This window comes from Ictalurus punctatus, chromosome 17, assembly GCF_001660625.3.
Source record: "Ictalurus punctatus breed USDA103 chromosome 17, Coco_2.0, whole genome shotgun sequence".
Lineage (NCBI taxonomy): Eukaryota > Metazoa > Chordata > Actinopteri > Siluriformes > Ictaluridae > Ictalurus > Ictalurus punctatus.
This window is the reverse complement of record NC_030432.2, coordinates 13205895-13230737: the sequence shown is the minus strand read 5'-3', so window position 1 is coordinate 13230737 and position 24843 is coordinate 13205895. Positions and strand designations below refer to the sequence as shown.

General features: G+C 36.2%; 2 protein-coding genes and 1 long non-coding RNA gene across 5 annotated transcripts in view; 1 reads left to right on the top strand and 2 right to left on the bottom strand.

The window, feature by feature from the left end:
- Window positions 1–243: 243 nt before the first annotated feature.
- On the bottom strand, window positions 244–2130 carry LOC108278001 (uncharacterized). Its single transcript, XR_001815214.3, has 3 exons — window positions 1910–2130; window positions 1680–1728; window positions 244–879 (listed from the first exon to the last, which is right to left on the bottom strand). It is a non-coding gene; the product is annotated as an uncharacterized LOC108278001 (long non-coding RNA).
- A 68-nt stretch (window positions 2131–2198) lies between these two features.
- On the top strand, window positions 2199–23062 carry gipr (gastric inhibitory polypeptide receptor). Of its 3 annotated transcripts, XM_017491106.3 has the most exons (15): window positions 2199–2388; window positions 7898–7968; window positions 8068–8204; window positions 10373–10469; window positions 11489–11596; window positions 11756–11877; window positions 12697–12803; window positions 14218–14371; window positions 15527–15686; window positions 15909–15969; window positions 16054–16123; window positions 17073–17161; window positions 17758–17893; window positions 18008–18049; window positions 22166–23062. In XM_017491106.3, exons 3-15 carry the CDS (start codon window positions 8148–8150, stop codon window positions 22517–22519), a joined length of 1557 nt encoding a protein of 518 aa, XP_017346595.1. In that variant the 5' UTR covers window positions 2199–2388; window positions 7898–7968; window positions 8068–8147; the 3' UTR covers window positions 22520–23062. The 3 variants fall into 3 exon arrangements, with proteins under 3 accessions (XP_017346595.1, XP_017346594.1, XP_047017369.1); XM_017491105.3 differs by lacking the exon at window positions 7898–7968; XM_047161413.2 differs by lacking the exons at window positions 2199–2388; window positions 7898–7968; window positions 8068–8204; window positions 10373–10469 and having other exon boundaries at window positions 11509–11585.
- Window positions 23063–24605: 1543 nt separating this feature from the next.
- The window catches only part of LOC108277509 (cytochrome P450 2M1-like), a 7255-nt gene continuing 7017 nt past the window's right edge, over window positions 24606–24843 (bottom strand). The window contains exon 9 of the mRNA XM_017490331.3: window positions 24606–24843. This exon is cut by the window's right edge and continues 320 nt beyond it. The gene's annotated coding sequence lies outside the window, so the exon portion shown is untranslated.

Here is a 24843-nt window from a genome sequence, read left to right as displayed (position 1 = left end):
TACTCATAAATCTAATTATGAAAGAAAATCCCTATAGCTCTTACTGACAGCAGATTTAGCTGGAGTTCTTAAGTGCATTCTTCTAATGGCTGCTATTTTCCTTGCACTGGTATGCAAAATATTATTGCTTTGTTACAAACGGCCTGTAGAGATGATATGCGGTCTGAATGAAATTTTTGAAAAACAGAGAACACTACAAACTTTAGGTTGTCAGTCAGCATATATTGTAGCACATAACAAATGTCAAAGACAGATCAGATTGAATGGCATCTATGGGAAAGGTAAAATGATATTGGAAAATGATCTGGAATGAATTAAATATTATGCTGTTACATTTACAATAAAGGTATTACACAGCCATTTAAAACAGATCCTTTCTGTTTCAATCATATATGGAGAAATTTGACATCAATCGGGTTATTTTCACCATTTCAGTTACGCTCAGGCTGGAATACTCTTCTTACTGTGGAGTAATCTGTAGTGTTTAATGCATTTCAGTAATGACAGTAATTACAATCCTGTGAATCCTGTGAACAGCCCAGTCTCCTTATACTCAGTTTAAATCTACAGTTTTATTGCCTTGAAAAATATCCAGATTTGCTGCATTTTATCAGTGCTTGACAAAAACAATTTGTAACTGTATTTATTGGTCTGATATAATCAAATAATACCCTGAAATCAAACAGAGAACCAAATTAACAAACCTATCACTATATTCAGAAATGGACAAGAACTACGATCTAATATAGAGGGAAAAAAAGACAGATAATCAAGCATAATAATAAGCTTATGAGACCCCAGAGAGATGCCAACCACAGTGTTATGATGCTCTGAAATGGCCACCACAGTAGAAGGGGACATACCACTGTCTTGCAGTTCCTGAAGAAAACAGATCATGAGGTGTTGAGTTTGCTTTTAGTAATGAGCAAGTTAACAAGCAAACGAGAAAACTTCACTAGTTCCACTAGCTCCACTAGTCATGGTGGTCCTCTAATCAGTCATAGAACCACAGTCAACTGTCAAGAATGAAAATTTGTTTGCAGTAAAGTGGTTCTAATAACAATTATTTGTTAGAATAAAAATCCTGTAAAACTTGTGGAAACTTATAATTATTGTGTATAATGTTTATTTTAATCAGTTTTATTAAATTTTACAAAGGGTACCAACAGTTATGGAGGACATGGTAACTTTGGCAACATGCTTAAATTATGCAGCTCTGTTTCTAGCCATTTTCTCACTTTGCTATTTACCTTTATATCATTGTTATATGAGAAGGCTGGGCAGAGCTGCAGTAATACAGAGGTTAGGTGTAAAATGTCTATGATTCACAGAAACTGTAGGCATGTCAGTATATTGATACAGGGTGTGAGTAAGATATTGTTGATGTGATATGCCAAAAGTCACAGTTTGATTATGTCCAGGTGTGCTCAGGTCTAGAATGAAACAATGTGATATCAACAAGGGCTGTTGAACAAAGGGGAGTGGCAAAAGAAAACATTTATTACACCAACTCAGATCATAATCAGCAGTCAGAAGTTCTGCAAACAGCATTTCCAAAACAAACAAACAAACAAACAAACAAAAGTTTCCATTTAGTTTTGCCATTGCCATTATTATTAAATAAAATGAAATGGTCATGTTATTTTTCTCTGTTAGTTCTATTTCAAGCTCCAGCTCACCTGAGTCAACATGCCAATCAGTGAACAAAGACACCACACCTTTGATTAGCTGTTAGGTGAACAAAAAGAATCAAAGTTTGTTATGTTTTTCACGTAGGAGACAGACGTACATTTAAAAAAGTGAACCTAATTTAATAGCAGAGTCCGGATCTTTCTATGAGAAATTGAGAAATGACCTCTGGCTTATTTTGTAAACACAAACTAGCCTATACAAAACTATTCAACATTACCTGTTATTTCTTTCTTTAAGCAGTGTTGTATTGTGTACTTCAGTCCATAAAGAGAAAGCAACAATGTAATTATTTTGTAAATGGTTATATAACATCTTAACTTCAAAATGTAGTTGTTTGGGGGCATCGCGTTCGTTTAGGAAAAGCAAGCTGCAATCCATCCATCACAGTCATGCTGCGTGTGTGCGCGCGCGTGCGCGCGCGTGTGCGTGGGTGGGTGAGTGCGCGCGCCCTCAAAAGTGGCGATTCTAATGAACTGCTCATATTGTTGTACCTTCTCATTGATGCATGTTATTAAACTCATTCTGAAGGCTGTACTAATTTTTTTTTTACATCATTCTAGAGCTTCACCCGACCAATCTATAACTTCACGACAAGGTTAGGCTGTGTAGCGCTTTAAACAGCAGGACCTGCGGAGCTGAGCATTATGCAGTTCAGGTTATACAGAAGACAGATTCGCCCAAGGAACTGTTAAACCGGTAAGTTGTTGCATTCATGCTCTGTGTCAGGAATTATGGTAAATCATGTTTCCATAGTATGCTACTTATTTTTAAATGCAGTCGAACCCGAGTATCATTTTCTCAGACTCGTGCAATAATCTAATCTCGCCCCCAATCCTTTTTGTGTGTGATTATCGGGTTTTATTTACAAGAGCAGTTTAATAATCTTAAGAGTCAACTGGAACTATAAGGAAAACTTTCCATGCGAGTTTAACACGTTATGAGCAGTTTTGCCAGCGACTTAGTTGGATAAGAAATATACAATGGAAAAGTACGATACTGTATCTCTGTGTTGAATCGTATCCGTATCTGTGTTTTATTCCTCACATAATGTCATGTCACGCAAATTCATCTTCGTAAGAGATCACCAAAACAATTAAAAGTAGATGACATAGTCAGAAATGAATGACTTAATTTAGGCTACCGATTTGAAGTCCTAACAGTTTTCTATCTGTTGATCAACTCATCAAATGATCAACAAGTCCATCAACTCCATGAAAAGTCAGCAAAGCTATGGTCAAAATCTCAGATATCTCAAATGAAAGATCTCCAGTCTAAGTGTTGAGTATGCACAGGCAAACTTGAATGTTAAGGCTTAATTTAAGGAAGTGGTCACCAGCCTTCCTGTGCAGTTCGGCTCCAGACCGAATCTAGCACATCTGATTCACTTGATTGATGATCTGGATAATTTGTTGGATAATCAGGCTTGGAAGTAGTAGATGGCAACATTATTTACAGATTATCTTATCGCATTTGATAATTCAAAGCGCCATTATTCTTGTTGTTTGTTTTATATATCTGGAGCTAATAGTGCTTCTCTCATTCCATGTAATGATTTATACACTTTTTGCAAGAGCACATATGTGGACCACCAGATGAACTTAATTCAACTCTTAATCTTTCAATCACTGTCCTCTTACTTAATTTTTAATGGAGCCAACAAACTGGGACCCACAACTATAGATTTTTCTTGTCCTACAAGACCTCTGCAACCTTTTCATGTGACTTACAGTGTGGGTCAGAACTATTTCCTCTTTTTAAGTTGTTAACATATGGATGAGGCATATGTTTTTGTTCTTGTTGGGGTTTTTTTTTGTTGTTTTTTGAACCACTGGGTTAGCTGGCAGGTGTGTGGCTTATTTTTGTTACACCTCTCAAGAGACCCCTGTAAGAGATTTAACAATTTGATTACAATCCATCTAAGAGCTTAAGCTAAAGTCGCTGCCAAAAATGTAATCTGAAATTCAGAGTGCTAAAAAGAGTTATTTATTTGTCCCTGTTGTTAGGCTTGAAACTGAGCTAACACACTAACACCCAACTGCTGTTATCTCACCAAAATATCCTAAATAAACCTTGTTTCCAAATTGTTGTGCTGCTGTGTTAACTTCACATACCACAGAATTAAATTATAGAAATCACCACAGTGCAGAGCAACCTAATTCACAGCCAGTTATCATGTCTGCATAGTTTTTGTTTCTTTCTTAATCACCCATACTGGTGTAATTATTTATCAAATGTGTTTGAGCTCAGGTGTTATTATAATATTATTAGCACGTTTGGATTTTTTGGGTGCCTGCTTGCCCACAGAAAAGAGAACTTTTTGGATTAACAAATTTTGTTAGTTTATGCATAGTGGTGATGGATGTGCCAGCCCAAAAGTATGCTTGTTCATTTGACATTTGCCAGACCTACCTGGTAGACATGATATGCTGGAATTATAAATGTTACTACATCTGATGCAGTTGTATAAGCCAATCACTGTCAGGAGTCTGGGGATTTCATTATATCTTTAATATTACATATCAGAGTTTTTCATTGGTAGCCAACCTGTCTACAAAACTATTATAAATGACATGTTGCTGAATAAGCCAATTTATGTGGAAAGTTCTTATCCAAATAATGAAATGTAAAATTCATTTCTGTACAAAAAGACTGACATGGGATGATCAGAAAGCTGCTCTTAGTAGTGTTATTTTATTGTACCCACATTCTTTGGCCCCTTTCCCTGAAGAGACCTGTTGTAGGGTGTCTTATTTGGTGCAGATGTCCACATCTCATCTTTTTGCTTTGCCTTTCTCATGCTCACATTAACTGGACCTGAGACAAACTTGTATTTGAGACAAAATGTATTTTATATTCAGGGTGTAATGCATACGTAACTATTGACACTTCTCTTGCAAGAAATGAGCAGCATCAGTTGGAAATTTAATTGAAAACAAGGAGACAGTCTGGAACCACTTCAATGAGCGTCTTCCCTCAAAGATTTCATTACATTCATCTTTCCCCAGAGAGGAGGGGTTTATTGAGTGCACTAGGAAACATCCTTTCAACATTAATTATTGGGGTGGAAATCAACTTCATGTATATAAATGTTATGTAAGGAATATATGGTCTTATAACTGTTAAGACTATGGTGGGTAATATTGCTAGAACTCATCTAGGAACAATACTTAATTGTTAATTAATACTTAACTTACTTGCTTTAATCAAGGGAATGCTTAAAAAGGTCATGCGCTGAAATCAGAGACGTTGCGACAGGCATGCCAGTGTAAAGGACAGGATTCAGGGGATGTGTGAGAATCCATGTGCAGGTTTAGTTACAAAATCGAAAGACAGAATCCAAAATCAAAATGAGAGCAATGGTCAAACACAGAAATTCAATCATGCAAGGGTCAAAACATGGAAATAGCAATCACTGAATGCAAGGATCATAACTTACATGAACATTAAATTTAACTTTCATGAACATTAAAGTTGACTGACTGAATGTTTTGAAGTAGATTGTTATAGTCTTTAAACAAGACATTTTTCATTGGTTATGAAGAAGGAGTTAGTAATTAGGAGAGGGGGAACACTGCTGGTGTAGAGGTATAATGTACTGGGTAGATGTGACAGCTTTGAGGAGTTATAGAGCCTATTCTTTGCTATGGCTTTTTTTCTATTTGATAATGTTCTTCCTCAAGCAGGTTGGCATAATCCATGATGACCAGTATGTATTCATGAAGTAGCGACTTTACTAGATATATCCTGATTTTGTCAAATGGCACCAAGATCATGGGCAGTATGGAGGGAGTGGTCATTTTTGCAAAGAAATGACGAGTAAGATACTTCTACCAAGATGGAGATGAAGTCATTAAGGCATCCTCTTTGCTAGCCCATCTACAGATGGGTAACAAAGAAAAAAAACACAAAAAAGTTGTTCGCCACCACGCTTTAAATTGCCTTAGCATAGATTCTGGAACTGTACTGGAGGGATAAACACACACACACACACACACACATATATATATATATATATATATATATATATATATATATATATATATATATATATATATATATATATATTCCCTCAGTAGGTGTTTTGATGATGTGGTGGTTAGAGCTCTGTCTAACATTTTGACCCAAAATCTCACACAAGTGGACTTCGATCTGGTGGCTAAGGAGACCATAGCATATGATTTACATAATTTTCATTCTTATTAAACCATTCAGTGAGTGCTCATTTCCTGTAGATGGCACATGCCTTGATGACAACACCCATCAGGATAAATATGTTTCATCATAGAATAAAGAAAATAAGTCATTCACCTGTATTGTTATTTTAGCACATCACTTTGCCACTGTGTGAGTGTGTGCAAGTTCTTGAATTTCCTTTGATCATTAGGCCAATAATGCATGGCCAGTGTATTATACTTTTGCTGGGCCTGATCAAAGCCATTTTTGATTGATTTTCTGTAAGATATCAGATTAAATAAATTAGACAGTATTCTCTCACATTTTGGGTTAGTCTCCTTATTTTAGTGCTCAGATGCTTCAGGCAAGGAACATTAATTGAGAATTTTTCCTTGCCGGTTCTAGCTCTGTGGCACCAGTGTCTCCCAGGCAAGCAGCAGGCAGATTTAGCTAATCCAAATGTTGTGAGGCAAGATCATTGTAGATTCTTTGACTGTGAACCAGGAGGTAGAGACCTTTTTCAGTTCCCACTGTTACTAGTGCATAAAATACGTTCAACACAGGGACGTGCAGAGAGTTCCTCAGAGGCAGGGGCTCAAATGAAAAAAAGGGCTATATCAAAGAGCTAATCTGACTACTTTACTACTTTAACTACACTAATTTTAATTTAACAACATATTCTTATCACCCTGGTAGACATTGTAAACACATTGTGCATGGTCACAATAATGAACATGAGAATGACACTACTAACATAACCTTATGGTATTTTATTTTTACATTTATAGAAATACTTAGAACAAAATGGAAACTTTTAGTGGAGAGATGAATCCAAAGAATCTACAAAGGAAAATTTAAATAATATGAGAAAACAAAAACTACAGTATTACCATCCACAAATGTAGTGACAGACCCACTGTATGTAACTTACTGTAAAAGTCAGTAAAACTATTTATTTCACAGTTAAAATTACATTTGGCAGCAGCACTCTGATTTCTATAAAACTGCAGCACTTGCTTGCTGAACTGGCTTTTTAGTCTCAAAGCTTTTGCCTTCTAAATATCATTTTAAAAAGATAAATTGAGATTTTATATCACTTTTTTTTTCATATCACTAAATTGACCATATTAATTAAGAAGGGGCAAGGTACTCTATGTACTGTATACAGTAGAACTATATTCGAGATCTTGAAAAGTGGGTTCATTATTATTCTGTGCTGTGACTCTGCAGCTCATGCTGACTGGAGCAGACGCTTTCAGTTTATAGCGTCTGTTGAACGTCTCCAACTGAACTAAATGGTTTTTATTTATATAAAAAAGCAAAACGACAGTGGAGGTGGTGCCACGGGAGGGCAAGGGTAAACGGGTATGACTGAACAGAACACCGGTAACACTGACTATCACTCTTTGTAAACATATGATGCCTTTTTTGCAACTATCTGTCTCATATTAGCTCACATTTTTTCACCAAAGTCAGCTCTAGGGTTAATTTACTGCCAGAATCCATGAGCACATTCCCCTGGCAAGCTTTGTCATAACCCTCAGCATCTCCTCCCAGGAGTGTTATAGATCCCCTGTGCAGGCCAGAGTGGTAAGGAACAAGGATGATTCCTATTTTCCTCTCTTCTAAAAAATACCTAACTGTACAAGTCCTCAATCAGGGTCTCTGATGCAGAGATAAAACTCATGCTTCACTACTGTGCAGTGTTGCACAGTGGGATAAAAAACTGTATACACTCACTCACTTCCAGTAACCTAGCTTTATCCTGGCCAGGGTCACAGTAAACTGTAAACAAAGAATCATTTAATGTAGTCCCACAACACTTAGATACAAGGAATGGAAAACTTTGTGTTGTGTAGTTGAGAAACAGAGGGAGTGGTGGTATATGGTATACAGTGCACCTCTTGCCCACTGCCTGGTACACTTTGGTTTGTCAGTGTTTAGTTTGTATCATGTGTCAAAATCTTTGAACTGCCAGTTGTTTTGTCTTATCAAAAGTGAGCGGTTGTTGAAAATAACTTTCTCGTTCTAGCATTTTTGCACAGATGTCCTATATTTGATGTGCTGCCAGTTGCAACTCCTGATTGTAGCTGTACTTTGCATGTCAGTACAAATTTGCCTGCTTAAATCTACTGGTTTTCATTATCATATGCATCAAGCTTATGGCTATTTCATTTGCTGTTTTTTTTTGTGCTCCTGTAGGTGAAAAGAGCCTGTAGCTATGAAAAGATGGGCCACTTAGTCCTGACATGTCTTGACCCCACCTTGGTGCTCTGTTAGTGATGAAGAGCTCTTCTACAATCCTACTCCTCACTCTATCTGTCCTGTGCAGAATTGAGGTATGCAACCATCTCCAAGACCTAGTTAATCATTCAGACTTTCAATTAGAATATATAATTACTAGGGGTGTAACAAAATAAAAAAAATTGACTCAATACAGTATAATACAATACAGTTGTGTCTTGATATAATAGAGTTTTTGACAGTAAAAATAAGCATCACCTGAATATTGTGCCTTAGGTTTTCACTGTCAATTAATTAAAAGATTAAATTTTATAAAATTATAATGACACAGTATAGTTTTGTGTTATTCATTCAGGGTCAGCAGCATATAATGAAACAAAAGCTGTACATTGGAAAGTAACAAAATTAAACATGGTTAATTAAACGTCATCTCTCTGGCTAATCTGGCTAAGTGGAGCAGAAAGTCTTTGCTCTCTCTCTCTCTCTCTCTCTCTCTCTCTCTCTCTCTCTCTCTCTGTGTGTGGGTGTGTGTTTGTGTGCGTGTGTGTGTGCGTTTTCACCTAGTTCCACTGACTCATAACATACTGTATTTGTGGTATTATGGTAGTTTTCAATTGCAGATTCAGCACACCATAATGTTTCAGTCCACCAATTTTTGGTTGTCATTGTTGCAACTTACCGGGAACCTAAAATGCTCCCATTAACCAGACATTAAATATTTGGGGGAATCTTCCAGTTCCTGCTTGCTGCTCCCAACTCCATTGCTCTTGTTTATGAGTTACTGTAATACACTAGTACTCTAGTCACTCACCTCCCTTTGTGCTTATGAGAACCTCTGTAGCCTATCCTGATTTGAGATAAAGAGAATGGTGGGCTTGATTAAGATTAATGTTTATTACACTTTATGTAATATAATCAGAATCTATTGAATGTATTGTTTGACAGCTAGATGTATCAAATTAAGAGCCTCGTCTCAAAGAATACAATTATATGTTACATTGTTACACCTCTAAAAATTAATATAACGTGGGAACACAATAATTATAGGCATTATAATATATATAATATAATGTGTTCCCACATTATATTCCTAAAACACAGAAGTGTTCAGTTGTTTTTCCTTAAAATGTTAAGTGTGAATAATGCCTGAAATATTAAAGCTGCAGTACTGAACTTTTACCTCTCTATTGCCATCTCTGTTTGAAACATAAAACCGCAAGTTACTTGTGGAGTTATTTTTTAAGTGGGTCGTGCTTCAGTACTTTTCTTCTGCATGAATGAATCTGAAGGTTTAAGGTAAATGTATGTGTTGCATATTAGCTCCAATACTTGACAATGGAGGTGGTAGTGGATACAGTTTTCTTGGAGTAGAGGTGAGTTGCTCTCTCTCATAGCTAGCAGAATATACAGTAAGTGCAATTTACCACACTGACCATAGCAAAACAAACAAACAAACAAAAACAACGTAGGAAATTCGATACCTAGCTGAATCAAGTGAACAAGTGCACTAAAGTTAGCTAGCTACCTATTGAGTCACTGAAATGTCTAACCTATTCAACAGGAAAAAGCCATCTCTGCGTCAGTATTCAATCCCTTCAGATCTTGGAGTTGTCGTCACCTCTCAAAAGCCATGCCGATATTTATTCTCATTTTAGCACGGGCTCTGTCGCTTTCCATTTTTGACTGCAGGCTCTCCACAGCTCAAGGCTTCTTGGTTTTGACAGCAGCCAATTCCCCAGATGTCAACGATGATTTCCATTTAGAACTATCCAAATTATAAGCTGCCATCTAGATGACAATTTTAAATTCTAAGCAACTGTTGTAAATACAAGCTACAAACACTCCACCATCCTCAGCAGCCACACACGCGATATAGTAGCCGGCTATTCTTTTTGTTTATGGACGTGACATAACCACACAGAGACAAATGACATCAAACTGACGTTTCCCCCAAAATCCGACCAGACAGCTCAAATTATAAATCATTATTTTAAGCTACCGTTGCAAATTGGGGTAAGGTAAGGAGACAGTTTTGACCACTGATTTTCTATGTACTTGCTCAATAATTCATTTTTAACAAAAAAAAAAAGTTCAGTACTGCAGTTTTAAATATGAATTCAACTTAATGAATTAAGTCCAAAACTAGACATAGTTTATACTGTAGGCTCTGACATTTGAATGTTGAATGATGCAGCCATTCCACATTGAGTAAAATGTTTATAACTATATGTTGTTACAGTACATCATTTGATATGTATTTTAGTGTGTGTTTGGGAGGACAATCGAGCACACGCTGCAAGAATGGGAACGGTATCGGAATGAGTGCATATCGAACATCAGCTCAGAACCGACCCCCTCAGGTACCCTACACCCCCTCCATTTTCATTACACGTCACATTTGTGAGTGTTGGTATATGTAGCTTTATAAACTTTTGGCAGCAAAAAACCATCTGAGCTTACCTTAAGTAGAGAAAAAATGTTCACATCTTCACATGAGAAGTATTAGAGTTTTAAAATAGTTTGGCTTTGTGTAATATCTAGATGTAATAAGCAAGGCAATGTGGCCAAGTTCAATAAAATGCTATTTATTGAAAATCAGGAAGAAGAAGCATTTGCACTGAGTTTTGCTTTGTAATGTATTACATTGTGAGATATGTGGCCAATACAGAAGAGATATGGCAGGTACTTTAAAGATTCGAAGCCTGGTGGATGGTCAACAGTAGAAAACATAACAATAGAACCAAAGTGCAGTTAATGTTAATATGAAAAACGTTATTGGCTTTGGAGCTTATTTATCGCCATTAAAACAGAGGTTACTGACTGATAAACCGTGTTTGTGAGGAGAGAGAGAGAGAGAAAGAGAGAGAGAGAGAGAGAGAGAGAAGACATATACAAGAGTGGGTGTTAGTATGCAGGAATCCCTTTATCTAAATTTAAACAGTAACTGTTTCAGCTACTGTTGAAATAAACTTCAAAGGTAAAAATAACAAATGCGTAATTGTTTAGTGGAATTAGTCCTTGCAAGACAGCGCAAATGCAAGACAAAGATTTTACAGTGATAAGACCATGAGCTTCCATGTCTGTGCGGCTTCAACATGTGACGGTCAGCCAAGAGAAAAAATCAGACAGCAGCTTGATACGTTTACTAGGAAAACATCAGTACAAGTTCAGTAGCAGGAGGGAGTATCCTGTCTGTGGATGCTTGGCACGTACACTTCATGGTGCTGTTAAAAATTATATTCAAATGAATAGGACATGTTGTTTACTTAAGAACTCTCTTGCTTGCAAGAAGTGGGTAGAAGCAGTGAAATAACTGCAATTTTGATCAGATATAGATTTTGATTCTGTTCAACTGCAGCACACTTTATCCTTTCCTCAGGTTTAGTGTGCACACGCATGTTTGATCAGTATGCTTGCTGGACAGATGGGCTGCCCAACACCACAGTCAAAGTGCCCTGTCCCTGGTATTTGCCCTGGTATGATCAAGGTACCTGCTATTGGCTAGTGCATTATGGTTTAGTGTATTAAGTGTCTTTTTAAGTGCAGTATAAATACAATATAAATACAAATACAGTCTTTACCAGAATAAGTCTTTACCAGGTATAATAATTGAGTTACATACAATTACAATACAATACTCATACAGTGCGCAGTGGGTTTGTCCTAAGGGAATGTGGTTCAGATGGCCAGTGGCACACCAACAACACAAGCCAGACTTGGAGAAACCACTCACAATGCCACCAGGATAGCAACAACCATAAAGAACAGGTACGATTTGATTTTACAGTTATTATACAAGTAAAATAAAAACCCAAATTGGTTCAATTGTAAAATATATTTGCACCTTGCAGTCCAGTCACAGTAATTTATTGGAATGTTGCTGAAATATTGAACTATATGAAATAGGACCAAATTAGAACAAGTAGTCCACAACTTTAAAAGCATCATTACCATGTTGTGTTCTTTTTTGCCAGAGGCTGATCATAATAGACATACAAAATTCAACATTATGCCAGTGAAATGGGTTGTGCCTGGCAAGATATGAAGCTGTGACATCAAGACAGTGTGCCCATAGCCTGTACTCATTTCTTCCTCTTTCTCAAGGAAAATTAATTTCCCCTTAAACAACAAAAAGCATCCATTTATATGTATATACATATACATTTCACAGATCTTCAGTTAAATTTAAGTCTGGGCTTTGACTTGGCCATGCCAAAACACAAACCTTCTTCTTTTCAATCCATTCCTTTGTAGTTTTTGCCCTATGATTTGTCTCATTGTCTTGTTGGAACATATATTTTCACCATAAATGCAGATGTCTGGCCACATGACAGGAATGGTGTTACCTGGGTGTTGGGCTGTATTTGATATGTGACAAACATTATGCTTTGGCTTTAGACTGAATTTTAAATTTTAAACTTAAATTTTGCAATACAACAAAAAGAGAAATAATCACTGTTGGGGGGTGGGGGGAGAATAAGTGAAATGGATAAATTTGATAATAAACTTTTCATAACTTAGATGAAACATTTTTTGGGAAAGACATTTATCAATTTGAAGACATACTCTTTTTGCTTTTTGCTACAGGAGAAACAGATACAGGTTCTAGCCCACTTCAGAGTGATGTACACAATTGGCTACTCTTTGTCTTTGGCCAGCCTCACTCTGGCCCTCATCATATTACTTTTATTTAGGTGAGTATAAATTGATTAAGTCTAGTCTGCTGAAATCTTATTTATAAAGGAAAAGGATCATTTGTCATCTTATGTACAACTGGCTTGGGAATTGTCTATAAAGAACATTTGACCAGCTACTTGATCAGTATAGCTTGCCAATATAATACTCAATAGTAAATATTGTACATAGTAAATCTTCACGTGGGTGTTCTGCAATAATTTGAGAATTTTTTATCATTTTATGTGGTAATGCATTAGAATAAATGCTAGTCAATACAATTGACATGGCCATTAGAGTTCTTTAACACATTCTTTTAACGATTCTGCTGTCTTGCTGCTAAAGCCTCCAGCTATGAGGTGATATGTTTTGACTGTGTGTAGTCAGCCTCAGTGTTCTCATTCATAATGGCCATGGATGCTAGCAATGACATTTTCTATTAGGGTCATTTATTGTTATGTGGTACATGCTTATGCTGCAGTCACTGATTGTGCTGAGCTCCTCTGTGAAAAACAACCAAGCTTTAATATATAATAACACAGATTTTTTAAAAATAAATTACTAGGACATGTCAAGCAGCTGAGATGGCTGCAGTTGCAAGTGATACTTTTATTAAAGATGGCAATCAGCAAACATATCCAAAAAGAACACTTAGCATAAACGTGGTCAAGAATAGACAGAGGGTCAGGTGATTTGCAAAGAGGATCACAAAAAACAACAACCAAAGAAACAAACCAAATCAGAACCCAGAATCATGAAAATGGGATAAAGATTAGGTATGTCAGATGTCTTAACAGAGCTGAGGGTTAGGGTTAGGATTATCCGCTGAGCGGACACTTCACAATGAGTAAATGTTTAAAGTCTCTATTTATAGGGTGTGGATTAATGAAACCAGGTGTGCTGTATCAATAGTCAGGTGAGAGTGAACGTGTTGATGTGCGAGGCGGCTGGGTAGTGTTGTTCGCGCCAGCCATATTTGTAAGCAGTGTGCTCTGGGGAATGGAGTCTGACACTGATTATGGAATTGACATGACAGGAAACAACTATCACAAGAGAAATGGTTGTGAATAATTAATAAGTTATTATTCCAGCCTGTTAATATCTCATTATACAAAATGATTCCATAAAGCATTAATGAATGTAAAGTTTATGAGTACATTATTAATTCTTAGCTATGCAACAGTATAATTGTATGTCATACAACAGAAATTATAGGAATGTCAAATAATTTCAGTTTTGTTATTGGAGTAAATAAAAATTTCATTAAAGACCCTATATGACTAAAACTTCATTTTCAATATGGTCAACTATCTTTAGCCTTGTTTTATAATGACCAAAACTACTGTGAAAATTGGTTAACATTATAGTTCTTGATTATGGGTTGTAATTCAGTCTTTTTGCCTTTAATTGTTATTTTGTGCATTCCTATCGTAGGAAACTGCATTGTACCCGCAACTACATCCACGCCAACCTGTTTGCTTCTTTCATCCTGCGTGCCGTGTCCATCCTGATACGTGATGATCTTCTCAAAAAACACACTCTCGACTTCCAAGACAGCAGTGACCTGTCCACTGCTCTCAGTGACCAGGTCTCAACAAATATGCCCACTGATGGGTGTCCACACTTACATGGCCACAAACATATACATTACACAGGAAATGTTAAGCTTTTTTAGTTTTTGTTTTTAAATTTGAGTAGCTGACTGTCCATCTGACCATTACAACTTACATACAGTGCTGTGAAAAAGTATTTGATTTCTTCTGTTTTTGTGTGAGTCATACTAAATAGTTTTAGATCTTTAAATGAAATACAACATAAAACAAAGGCACCTTTATAAATTTTTTGAGGTGGACTTACTCCTATGCTTTCGATCCAGTTGCGCTTGAGTTTCAACTTACGGCCTGAAGACCGGACATTCTCCTTTAGGATTTTCTGGTAGAGAACAGAATGACTTTGTTTTATCTTAGATTTTGTTTTCATTTCTGAAACAATTTAGTATACACAAAAACAGAAGAAATCTGGACAAATACTTTTTCACAGCACTGTATGTAAAAAGAATTATCATCAATGTTTAAAGGGCTCTTACGAGCTCTTACAATGTGTCACAATAATTTAACAGAAGAATTACATATCACTAGCCAGTACACAAAACAATAGTTTAACATCTTTAAGTTAACAGCTTTTTTTTGCTAAGTTAATTTTTACATCTTTAGACACAATGTGATACCTGCATCCTTCATTTTCAAATGTAATATTGTATGACTGTTTGGGGCCATTAACTATCCCTAAGGGGCCAAAAGGTTACCTCATACACTATATGACCAAAAGTATGTGGACACCTGACCATTACACCCATATGCACTTGTTGACCATCCTATTCCAAAGGCATGGGATTAATACAGAATTGCCCATACCTGTGCTCCACTGTTCTTGGAAGGCTGCCCACTAGACTTTGAAATGTTCCTTATGTGCTCAGGGGCATTGTCATGCTGGAACATGTTTGGGCTAGGTCCCTTAGTTCCAGTGAACTTCACTAATGCTAAAGCATACGAAGATGTTTGATCATGTGCCTCCAACTTTGGGACAAAAGTTTGGGGAAGGCCCACATGTCAGGGTATTGGTTAGGTGTCTACATACTTTTGGCCAAATAGCGCACATCCTCATTGACTTCAACACATACAATCAAGTTAAATCTTACAGTACCTTGACACTCAAACTCTTTACGTTTGTGTTTTTCCTACAGGCGTTGTATGGCTGCCGCATAGCCCAAGTGGTAATGCAGTACTGTGTGGGGGCCAACTACTTCTGGCTGCTAGTGGAGGGCCTGTACCTCCATAACCTTCTGGTACTCCTTGTGTTCTCTGAGAACAGCTACTTTTGTGGTTACCTCGCCCTCGGCTGGGGTCAGTACCCTTTTAGCTGCAGAGGATTTTGGCATTTGGTATAGATGTGTAGCATTGCTTTTAGTCTTGTTGCATGAGTGTTAGTTCAACAATTATACACTCAAATAAATCCTGTAAGAATTATAAAAGCAATATATCTATATGGTCAACGAGACATTTTAAGCATATATTTTAAGCAGTTATAACATTTTGGTTACACAGTAACATAATTTCTTTCCTCAGTTGCTCCTGCGCTTTATGTGGTCCCATGGATGGTAATGCGCCACCTGTATGAGAACACAGGGTAAGCCTTATCAGCTGTGTTAAAGAAACACTAATCTGTACTATTACATTTTAAAGACTGCAAACAAATAATATCTTTGTCAAGGTGCTGGGAGATCAATGAAAACATCTTACATTGGTGGATTATTCAAGCTCCTATTCTCCTGGCCATTTTAGTAAGTGTTTGTTCTTAAATATTGAAGCAACTCAGGATAATACACACCTTTTCAGACATACTCATTTAAAGATGTTGGTCCCAAATCACCCGAAAATGTGATTATATAAATGTTATTATACAATATTATTATACAGCAATGTTATTATAATCAATCCTCTAATTATATTGGCCAAGCTGCATTCCAAGAATGCTGAAGTAGTGCTGAAATATTCCAAGAATATTTAGTATAGCAGCACTGATCTATTTCACTGTTTGTATCACTATGCTTCTAATTTTAGCAATATTTTATTATATTGAAACTCTTACTACACTTACTACTTGCTGTCAGTCTGTCTGTGCAATGCATGGCAACCTGTAACACTCCAGCTGTTGCTTCTTTCTGATTGCTGGAGCAAAAATAAACTATTTGGCCATATTGTGTCTGTAATGTCAGATACTCAATAATAATGACGTGTTTATAGAACTGCTGCATTTATAAACTGAATATCAGCATGAATGTGATTACATATGGCAAACATACGTAGCGGCCGTGGCTCAGGTGGTAGAGCGGGTTGTCCACTAATCGTAGGGTTGGCGGTTCAATTCCCAGCCCACATGACTCCACATGCCAAAGTGTCCTTGGGCAAGCACGAGTGCTGATATTCTGTACAATAGCACTCGTGCCCATGTAATTGCTTAATTTTCTTAAGTAAATGATGATGTTCCTTTAGATATCTTTCTTGTATAACCTTTCTGGGGAATTTTGTGACTTAGTACAAATTTAAGTCAATTTAATATATTATAACTTAGTATAACCTAAGTGAGTTAGTAGCCTGCTGCTAATCTTGCTAGCTTGTACATTCTACCTACATGCTAGCTTGTACATTCTACCTACACTATGGTTAATTGGATATAATCTTAAAGATCTTACTTTCCTTATGGGTTCTGATATATGTGATATATTGCAGGTAAACTTTTCCGTTTTCATAAGGATTATACAGATGCTTGTCTCCAAATTTAAAGCACACCAGATGAGATATACAGACTATAAATTCAGGTAAAACCGCATACATTATGGAATTGATATGTATAACTACATTTGTTGATTCTACATATTAAACGCTACCTTCTTCATTATTAAACATAGGCTGCTTTCTTGCATAATCTTATACATGTCAAAAGCACATCATCAGTAATGTAAATTGGTATACTTAACATCTCTCCTACTTCATAAATAATAAAGATACAGCTTATCATGTTGCTATAATCATTCTGCTCTTGTTAGTTTTCTATTCAACCTTGTGCAAAATATGTAGTAAAATAAACTTTTGTCTAAGGCTCTCTTTAAACATGTAAAAGTCACTTAGTATTAAGTAGTAAGTAAGTAAGTAAATTAAATCTGTTAAAAATCTGTTAAAAATTCACTTAACAGTTTCATTCTTTAGAAAAAGAATCAAGGGGTATTTGATACTTGATTCACCTTTGGTTTTAAAAATAGTTTAAAACATTTCCATTTGTGTCTAAAATTATAGTATATATGTTTATTTATAAATATAATTATAAATGAATGAATGAATGAATGAATGACTGAATGAATGTGCATCATTTTAAGGCAGCCAGTTGCTCTTATCCTAACTGTGTTGGGGTCTTTAGATTGGCCAAGTCTACCCTGACCCTCATACCCCTACTGGGAATTCATAAGGTGGTGTTTTCTGTGGTGACATTGGAACAGCCTGGTCTACTACGTAGCATCTGGCTCTTCATGGAGCTCTTCCTCAGCTCATTTCAGGTACAACTGAGGCTTGAATTGACTGTTTATGGTGTAGTATATGATGTGCTTTTGCTGAAAGAAATGAACAGCTGACACATTTAAGCGGTTTCTCTGTTCTGTCATCTATTGCAGGGTTTTCTTGTGGCCGTTTTATACTGTTTTGTGAATAAAGAGGTAAGAATTAACATACAAAGATGCATGTAGGATCCTAAAACGATTAAAAGGGTTTGCCATCATACCTGCCACATCTTTTCCTCTGTGCTCAGAAGGTTGAATGGGCTTTGATATTAAATATACATTGGGATCCAAAAGTCTGAGACCAGTAGTGAAAATGCTTCTATTTTGCATTCATTCCCGATTTAATACAACAGTTTTCATTACAAATTATATTATTGTCAACTTGAGTGAAAGTAAAATCTTTGGAATATTTACACAAATTTCTGAGTTTCTTTGTATTTGTTATGTTCCCTTTTTGCTTTAATGACAGTCTGCACCTAAGCTGGCATGGACTACTCAAGTTTGTGCAAAATCGTATGATCCATTTTAGATCAAATCCAATGGTGTGTCATGGCATGAATACATGCTGCAGTAGAAGAGATTAGACATGAGGAAAATCTGTAATTTTGTACAAAGCATTTAACATGTTCAATAACACAAATTTGCTTACATATAAATAGGGACCTAGAAATAGTATATTCAAGATATTTAACATTTACTTCCTTTGTTTTACATATTTCAAAATTCTAAAATCTTCTGTTTATTTAAAAAAAAAAAGACAGATTTTCAGTGTGATCTCAGAGTTTTGGACACCACTATATATTGCCCTCCACCAATATTGGCACCCTTTGTAAATATGAGCAAAGAAGGCTGTGAACATTTATCTATATTGTTTAACCTTTTGATCTTTTGTTTAAAAAAAACTCACAAAAATACTCTGCTCTCATCGATATCAAACAATTGCAAACACAACACAGGTTTATCAAAAAAAAAAAAATTGTTAAATATAGGTGTGCAACAATTATTGGCACCCCTATGAATTCATATGAGAAAAATATATTTGAAGTATATTCCCATTTTACTTTTTTTTTAAGTACACCTGGGTGACTAGGAACAGGAAATGGTTCAACCATGACTTCCTGTTTCACAGGTGTATAAATATGAGGTAACACATAAGCCAAGTTCCCTTAATCATTCATAACAATGGGTAAGACCAAGGAATGTAGCTCTGATGTGTGGCAAATGGTTGTTGAGCTTCACAAAATGGGAAGTGACTATAAGAAAATAGCATAAGCATTGAAAATGCCCATTTCAAACATCAGGGCAATATGGTCCACTTAACTGGAAATGTTATAAATCAACCTGTAATTGGATGTGTGTCTATATTGTCTCAATGCACCATGAAGAGGATGGTTCAATTGGCCAAAAATCTCCAAGGATCACAGCTGGAGAATTGCAGAAGTTAGTTGTCTCTTGGGGTCAGAAAGTCTTGAAAACTACAATCTGAAGCCACCTACATCACTACAAGTTGTTTGGAAGGGTTTCAAGAAAAAAGCCCCTACTTTCATCCAAAACAAACTCAAGCGTCTTCAGTTTGCCAGACATTAATGTAACTTCAAAATGGGATCGGGTTCTATGGTCAGATAAAACACAGAGAGGTAGCCATATGGAAAAGTACCTCATGCCCACGGTTAAACTGGGTCATTGCTCTTTAATGTTTTGGGGCTGTTCTTCTGCCAGAGGACCTGGAAATTTTGTTAGGATACATGGCATCATGGACTCTATCAAATATCAACAGATTTTATATGAAAACCTGTCAGTCTTTGCCAGAAAGCTTAAAATGGGCCGTTGGATCTTCCAGCAGGACAATGATCCAAAACATACATCAAAATCAACACAACAGTGGTTTACTGACCACAAAATCAAGGTCCTGCCATGACCATCCCAGTCCCCTGTCTTGAAACCCATAGAAAACCTGTGGGATGAACTGAAGAGGAGAGTCCACCAGCATGGACCTTGAAATTTGAGAGATCTGGAGAGATTCTGTATGGAGGAATGGTCTCAACCTCATCAGGCATTATGGGAGAAGATTCAGAGCTGTTATCTAAATAAAGTGAGGTAGAGAGCTAGCACAAAGTATTGACTAAAAGGGTGCCAATAATTGTTCCACACCTATATTTAACTTTTTTTTGGATAAACGTGTTTCGTTTTGTCAAATATTTTAATGATTTTAATAAAAGTCACCTGAATTTCATGTAATTGTTTGTTTATTTTGTGAGCATTTTAGTAGAATTTTAGCATACAAACAAATTGCAATTTAGGATAATTGTAGAGAAAAAAGTATAAACACGTGTTATTTTTGTGTTGTATTTTAACACATCTTTTGTGGAAATGTACTAACACACAGAATGTGTTAAATGTACTAACACACTGATTGTGTTGAAAGCAACACAAAATGCGTTGTCCTTAACTAGACATGCAGGTGTGTTAAAAATGAACATGATCTATATATATTTATCCATAAAACCATTACTGTACACTAGAAAGAGCACAAATGTGCGATAACAGTCCAGTTTACATGACATTAAATGCACTGCTATCTTCATTAGCTTTGGCTTATTGTTTGTAATGCCCACTGGATCATAAGTTTGTTACTCAATTTTTTGGATGTTTTAAACATCTCCTTTGTTCAATATAAGACCTATTTGAGTCATTTACTTCAAAGTCTATATATAAACACCACTTTAGCAGCTGTAGCAATATATTTCCGAACACCTTCTTGCATATAAATAAAGGACATACCATATTTATTTATAATGTGGTATATTTGACATTTTCAAAGGGTAAAAATAACCCTGAAAATATTAACCCATTTATGAAATAAAATTAACCCTGCATTTTTGTAAAAATGAAACTATCCTTTGGTTGAAAAACAACCCATTTGCTGGATTAAAATTAACAACCCCACTTGATGCATTAGTTTAGCCCAAAATGTGTTCTGTCTTACATTTACCCAGCCATTGGGCTAAAAATAACCTATTTTGGGTTATTTTTAACCCAGCGTTTTTAGAGTGTACGAACACTATGAATAATGTTAAATCTCTGTCCCACAACCTACTGAGGAATTGTCCTGTATTTAAAGCACGCCTATTATGCTTTTTCAGATATTACCTTTCGTGTTGTGTGTTTCGTAGCTGTTTGTGAATGTAAAAGGTCTGCAAAGGTTCAAAAATCAAAGTGCATGATAAATGGAGTTATTGACTCCCAAAAGAAAGAACCGATTCTGAACAGATGAAACGAGTCGTCTGTAATTCCAGACTTATTTCCTGTACAAATCTATGTAGGTTTATAACAAAAAACTTGCCTGGTTCAGGCAAAAAAAAACTTCACTGGTTGCTCAGGAACAGCGTGTATTTTGACCCGGCCTCAAACACTACAATTTTAGTTGCCCTGAAAGAATCAGGCTCCTGTTGTCACCATGTCTAGAAGGCATTGTTTTCTGCACTGCAAAATGTAAAGGGTCAGTGGTTAGAGTTCATTTTTAAAACGATACTGCAGGATTTGTGAATCAACTATGCATTAAAGTTGGGGCCGTACACACTTAATTTGGACAATCTTGTGCCTCTGGATCACAACCTGTAAGTATGATTATATATTTTCTATCTGTTCCAAATGCATAGTTTTGTGTTGTATACATGTACACCAATGCACAGCTGTAGGCCTGTTAACTGTTAGCTTCTGCTAACCGGCTAATTCACATTATTGTCAAACTACATATAAACTTACCACTGAGAAAAGTCCTGTTCTCATCTTGCTTGTGATGATGGTTCGGGTTGATCTAACAATGTGTCACTATCAGACTCTGGCTCAAAGTGATAAGGTAAAACCGAATACATTATTACTAAGCTGAAATTCAGATATGGTAGTGGGCATTTCCTTTCCGAGACACGCTGTAGGCGGTAGACCAATCACAACAGACTGGGACATCTGATCAATCAGAGCAGACTAGGCTCTCTGAAAGGAGGAATTTAGAGTGAACGGATCCATGAGCGAGTCGTTTGTGACACTGAGAAAAACAGGTGATGCTGCAATGTAAACTATGAGAAAATGTAAGTGTTTATTGACCTTGGATGCATGTAAACCTATCGGATGAAACCTCTAAAACAAAATTAGGCACTTTTATGTAGCATAATAGGGGCGCTTTTAGCACATGTAAATCAAGATTAAAATAGAGACATACAAGTAATCTTTCTATAGTTCACACCTCTCTCTGCATTGTATTTCTAATCCCAGGTACAGTCAGAAATTAAGAAAAAGTGGCATTGTTTGAAGCTGGGAATTAGCACCCTGGATGAACAACGCACCACAAGCAGCCACATGCTACAAGGGGCTACTGGACTTCAAGAACATGAAGACCAGCCATGCCAGGTGGACTATCCTGAGGAGAGTGGCATCCACCTGAGCATGGACCCTCTTCCGGCCTCCACACAAATTCCCCTCCATCGGCATCATCACCCAGGAGCAAAGAAGGGCAAGGCATATTGTTACATTTCAGCCCACAAGCAAATGCTGAATGGATTAGACACACCTGCACTGGGCCATCCTGAACTTGATGGAGTCAATAGATATTCCGATAGCTACTGCTAAGGGTTTAGGACCATGTGGAAATAGATATCTAAATGATGTCTATAAAGATTTTCAGAGGTGTACAAAATTGAAGCTGGATGTAACTTAAATTTGAAATCATTGGCATTTACTGAATGAACCTCTATGGTGCGCTATTTTTAGATGAACTTTTACCAGAAATTCAGTAACCTGGAGGAGCAGGGTGAAATTTTTCTAGTTTTAAAAGACTCAAAAATAGGAGGGAGGCTCTAAAATATAACAAATCGATTGATGTGACTGTTCGTCCTGTTGTGTTGTGTTATTTTCTACCTCTTTACGTTTTTGGACAACAGTGATATTACCTGTTCTGTGATATTGTGGATCATCTCTCATACATATATAATGATGTCTAATAAAAGGCAATTTTCATAGAAATTATTTGTTAAAAAATCAAAACACTTCCAAGATCTTAATATGTAAAGTGTACAGTCTTTATAAAAATAGGCAAGTCGTTCTAAATGTTATATCATCAGGACTGTCTGATAGTTAAATATGCTAAATATGGTATCACCAAGTCATTACATTCATTTTGTTGCTAATACTATTTAATAAACATGCAAGGTATTACATCAATATTATTACAACAGCTTTGGCAGGAGGTGTAATCAATGAGATTTATTATCATTTAGAAGCTATTAAATCAGAAACATGTAAGATCAAACATTTATCAACAGTTTTAAGCGAATGAGATTGATAAAGTTATACTTGGATGTTTTTTTGTGAGCAGGGGCTTCTGTCTAGCCACCCTACCCCATAGCCCAGCAATGTGAAGAATATGAGATTGTTGTCACATGCAGAGAGTAATCAGTACTGATTGCCAGCTAATGTACTGTTGCCATAGGTCTCTTGGCAGTATCCCTGGTAAGTTTTGGTAAGTTTTTGGAACCATCCTGGTCACTAGGCCCTTTTTACTACAAAAAAAAGCGTGTCTTCAGTTGCGAGTAGTAAGAGTAGCTTCTCCTTAGCGTTTTCTCATACTGTTGTGCTGAGAGATTCCTCTCGCTCAGACTCAATATCTTTCAATATCTTTCATAAACCTCAATAAACCTCTTCTACTTTTTAAGCTCAATAAATCTTCTCTAAACCTCAATAAATCATTTCTAAATTTAATTCTCAGAAGATGCCTGGCTGAGTGGCGTGAAGCCACACTGTACCTGAAACCGCACTATTAACGCACGTGGAGTGAGCGAACTGGAAGCCTATTATAAATAAAATATAAATAAAAGCCTAATGATAAAGAGGCACGGCCAGGTGCGGCACGTTTCCACTGATTACCTGCACAAGAACCTCTCCCCAGAAAAGCCTGTGCAGGTGGGCAAGGATTTGCTTGAGGGGGTTTCTGAGGCATTACATATACTCAACTTTCATTTGCCCCATTATTAAATAAGGTTGCCTGCCATGACCTTACATATTATGAGGCCGTCGTGTTTTTGATTGGTGCATGGTGTCTGAATGTTTCATTTACTGCCCAGTGTATTTATTGAATTATACTGATTCTGAATGTTCTACATAACGTATGTAATGAGGATACAGCATACAGCAGTCATGGGGAGGGAATCAACTCACACATTTTTAGTGCAATGTTACTTGAGATTTTGTTCATTTCAGAACAAATGTCTTAAATGGAAAATTGTTTAAAAATTATCAAATAAAGGATGGTGTTGTCAATCCTGTGCTTATACAGTATAACAGATGTGCCAGATGTGTGTATTTCATAATTATTGATACCTTAACTTTTGCTGTGCATATTTATTACATTCATTACGAATTTAAATTCATAATGAATGTAATAAATATGCACAGCAAAAGTTAAGGTAAGTTAAGGACTTACAAATGAGAAAGGTATATTTTCTCATTTGTAAGTCACTTTGGATAAAAGCGTCTGCTAAATGAATAAATGTAAATAAATTAATATTAACTAGAATATAAATATAAATCATGTATTTATGACTCTGAACATGGATTTGCCTATTAACAGAACCTTGTTTTAGAAATGGCAACAAATATCTGAATGTTTCATTATACTTAATTAGATTAACAAATCAAATTAATCGACTTGAATGGTGGATTATGTAATTACTTTTTATGGAGAAAGTTCTCAGGTTTGTTTCCAAGCCCAAGTTTGCAGACTGTCAGGTTAGAAATGTTAGTAATGGAAAGGCTAGAAATGCAGGTAATACAGTGTTCAATTTAACTTCCTTTAAACTATAAAATACTTACAATTAAATTGAGATTTGAATACATACATATGCAGAATATCTATAATCATAATGAATCAAAAAGTTCATAATTTTCTACTATAAAAT

What these genes read in the sequence shown, in the direction of transcription:
- gipr (XM_017491105.3), top strand. Translation starts at nt 8,148, where the DNA reads ATGAAGAGCTCTTCTACAATCCTACTCCTCACTCTATCTGTCCTGTGC. An exon ending in CTGTCCTGTGCAGAATTGAG is followed by an intron (nt 8,205 to 10,372) that starts GTATGCAACCAT and finishes TATGTATTTTAG; the next exon opens with TGTGTGTTTGGGAGGACAAT. An exon ending in TCTTCCTCAGCTCATTTCAG is followed by an intron (nt 17,894 to 18,007) that starts GTACAACTGAGG and finishes CATCTATTGCAG; the next exon opens with GGTTTTCTTGTGGCCGTTTT.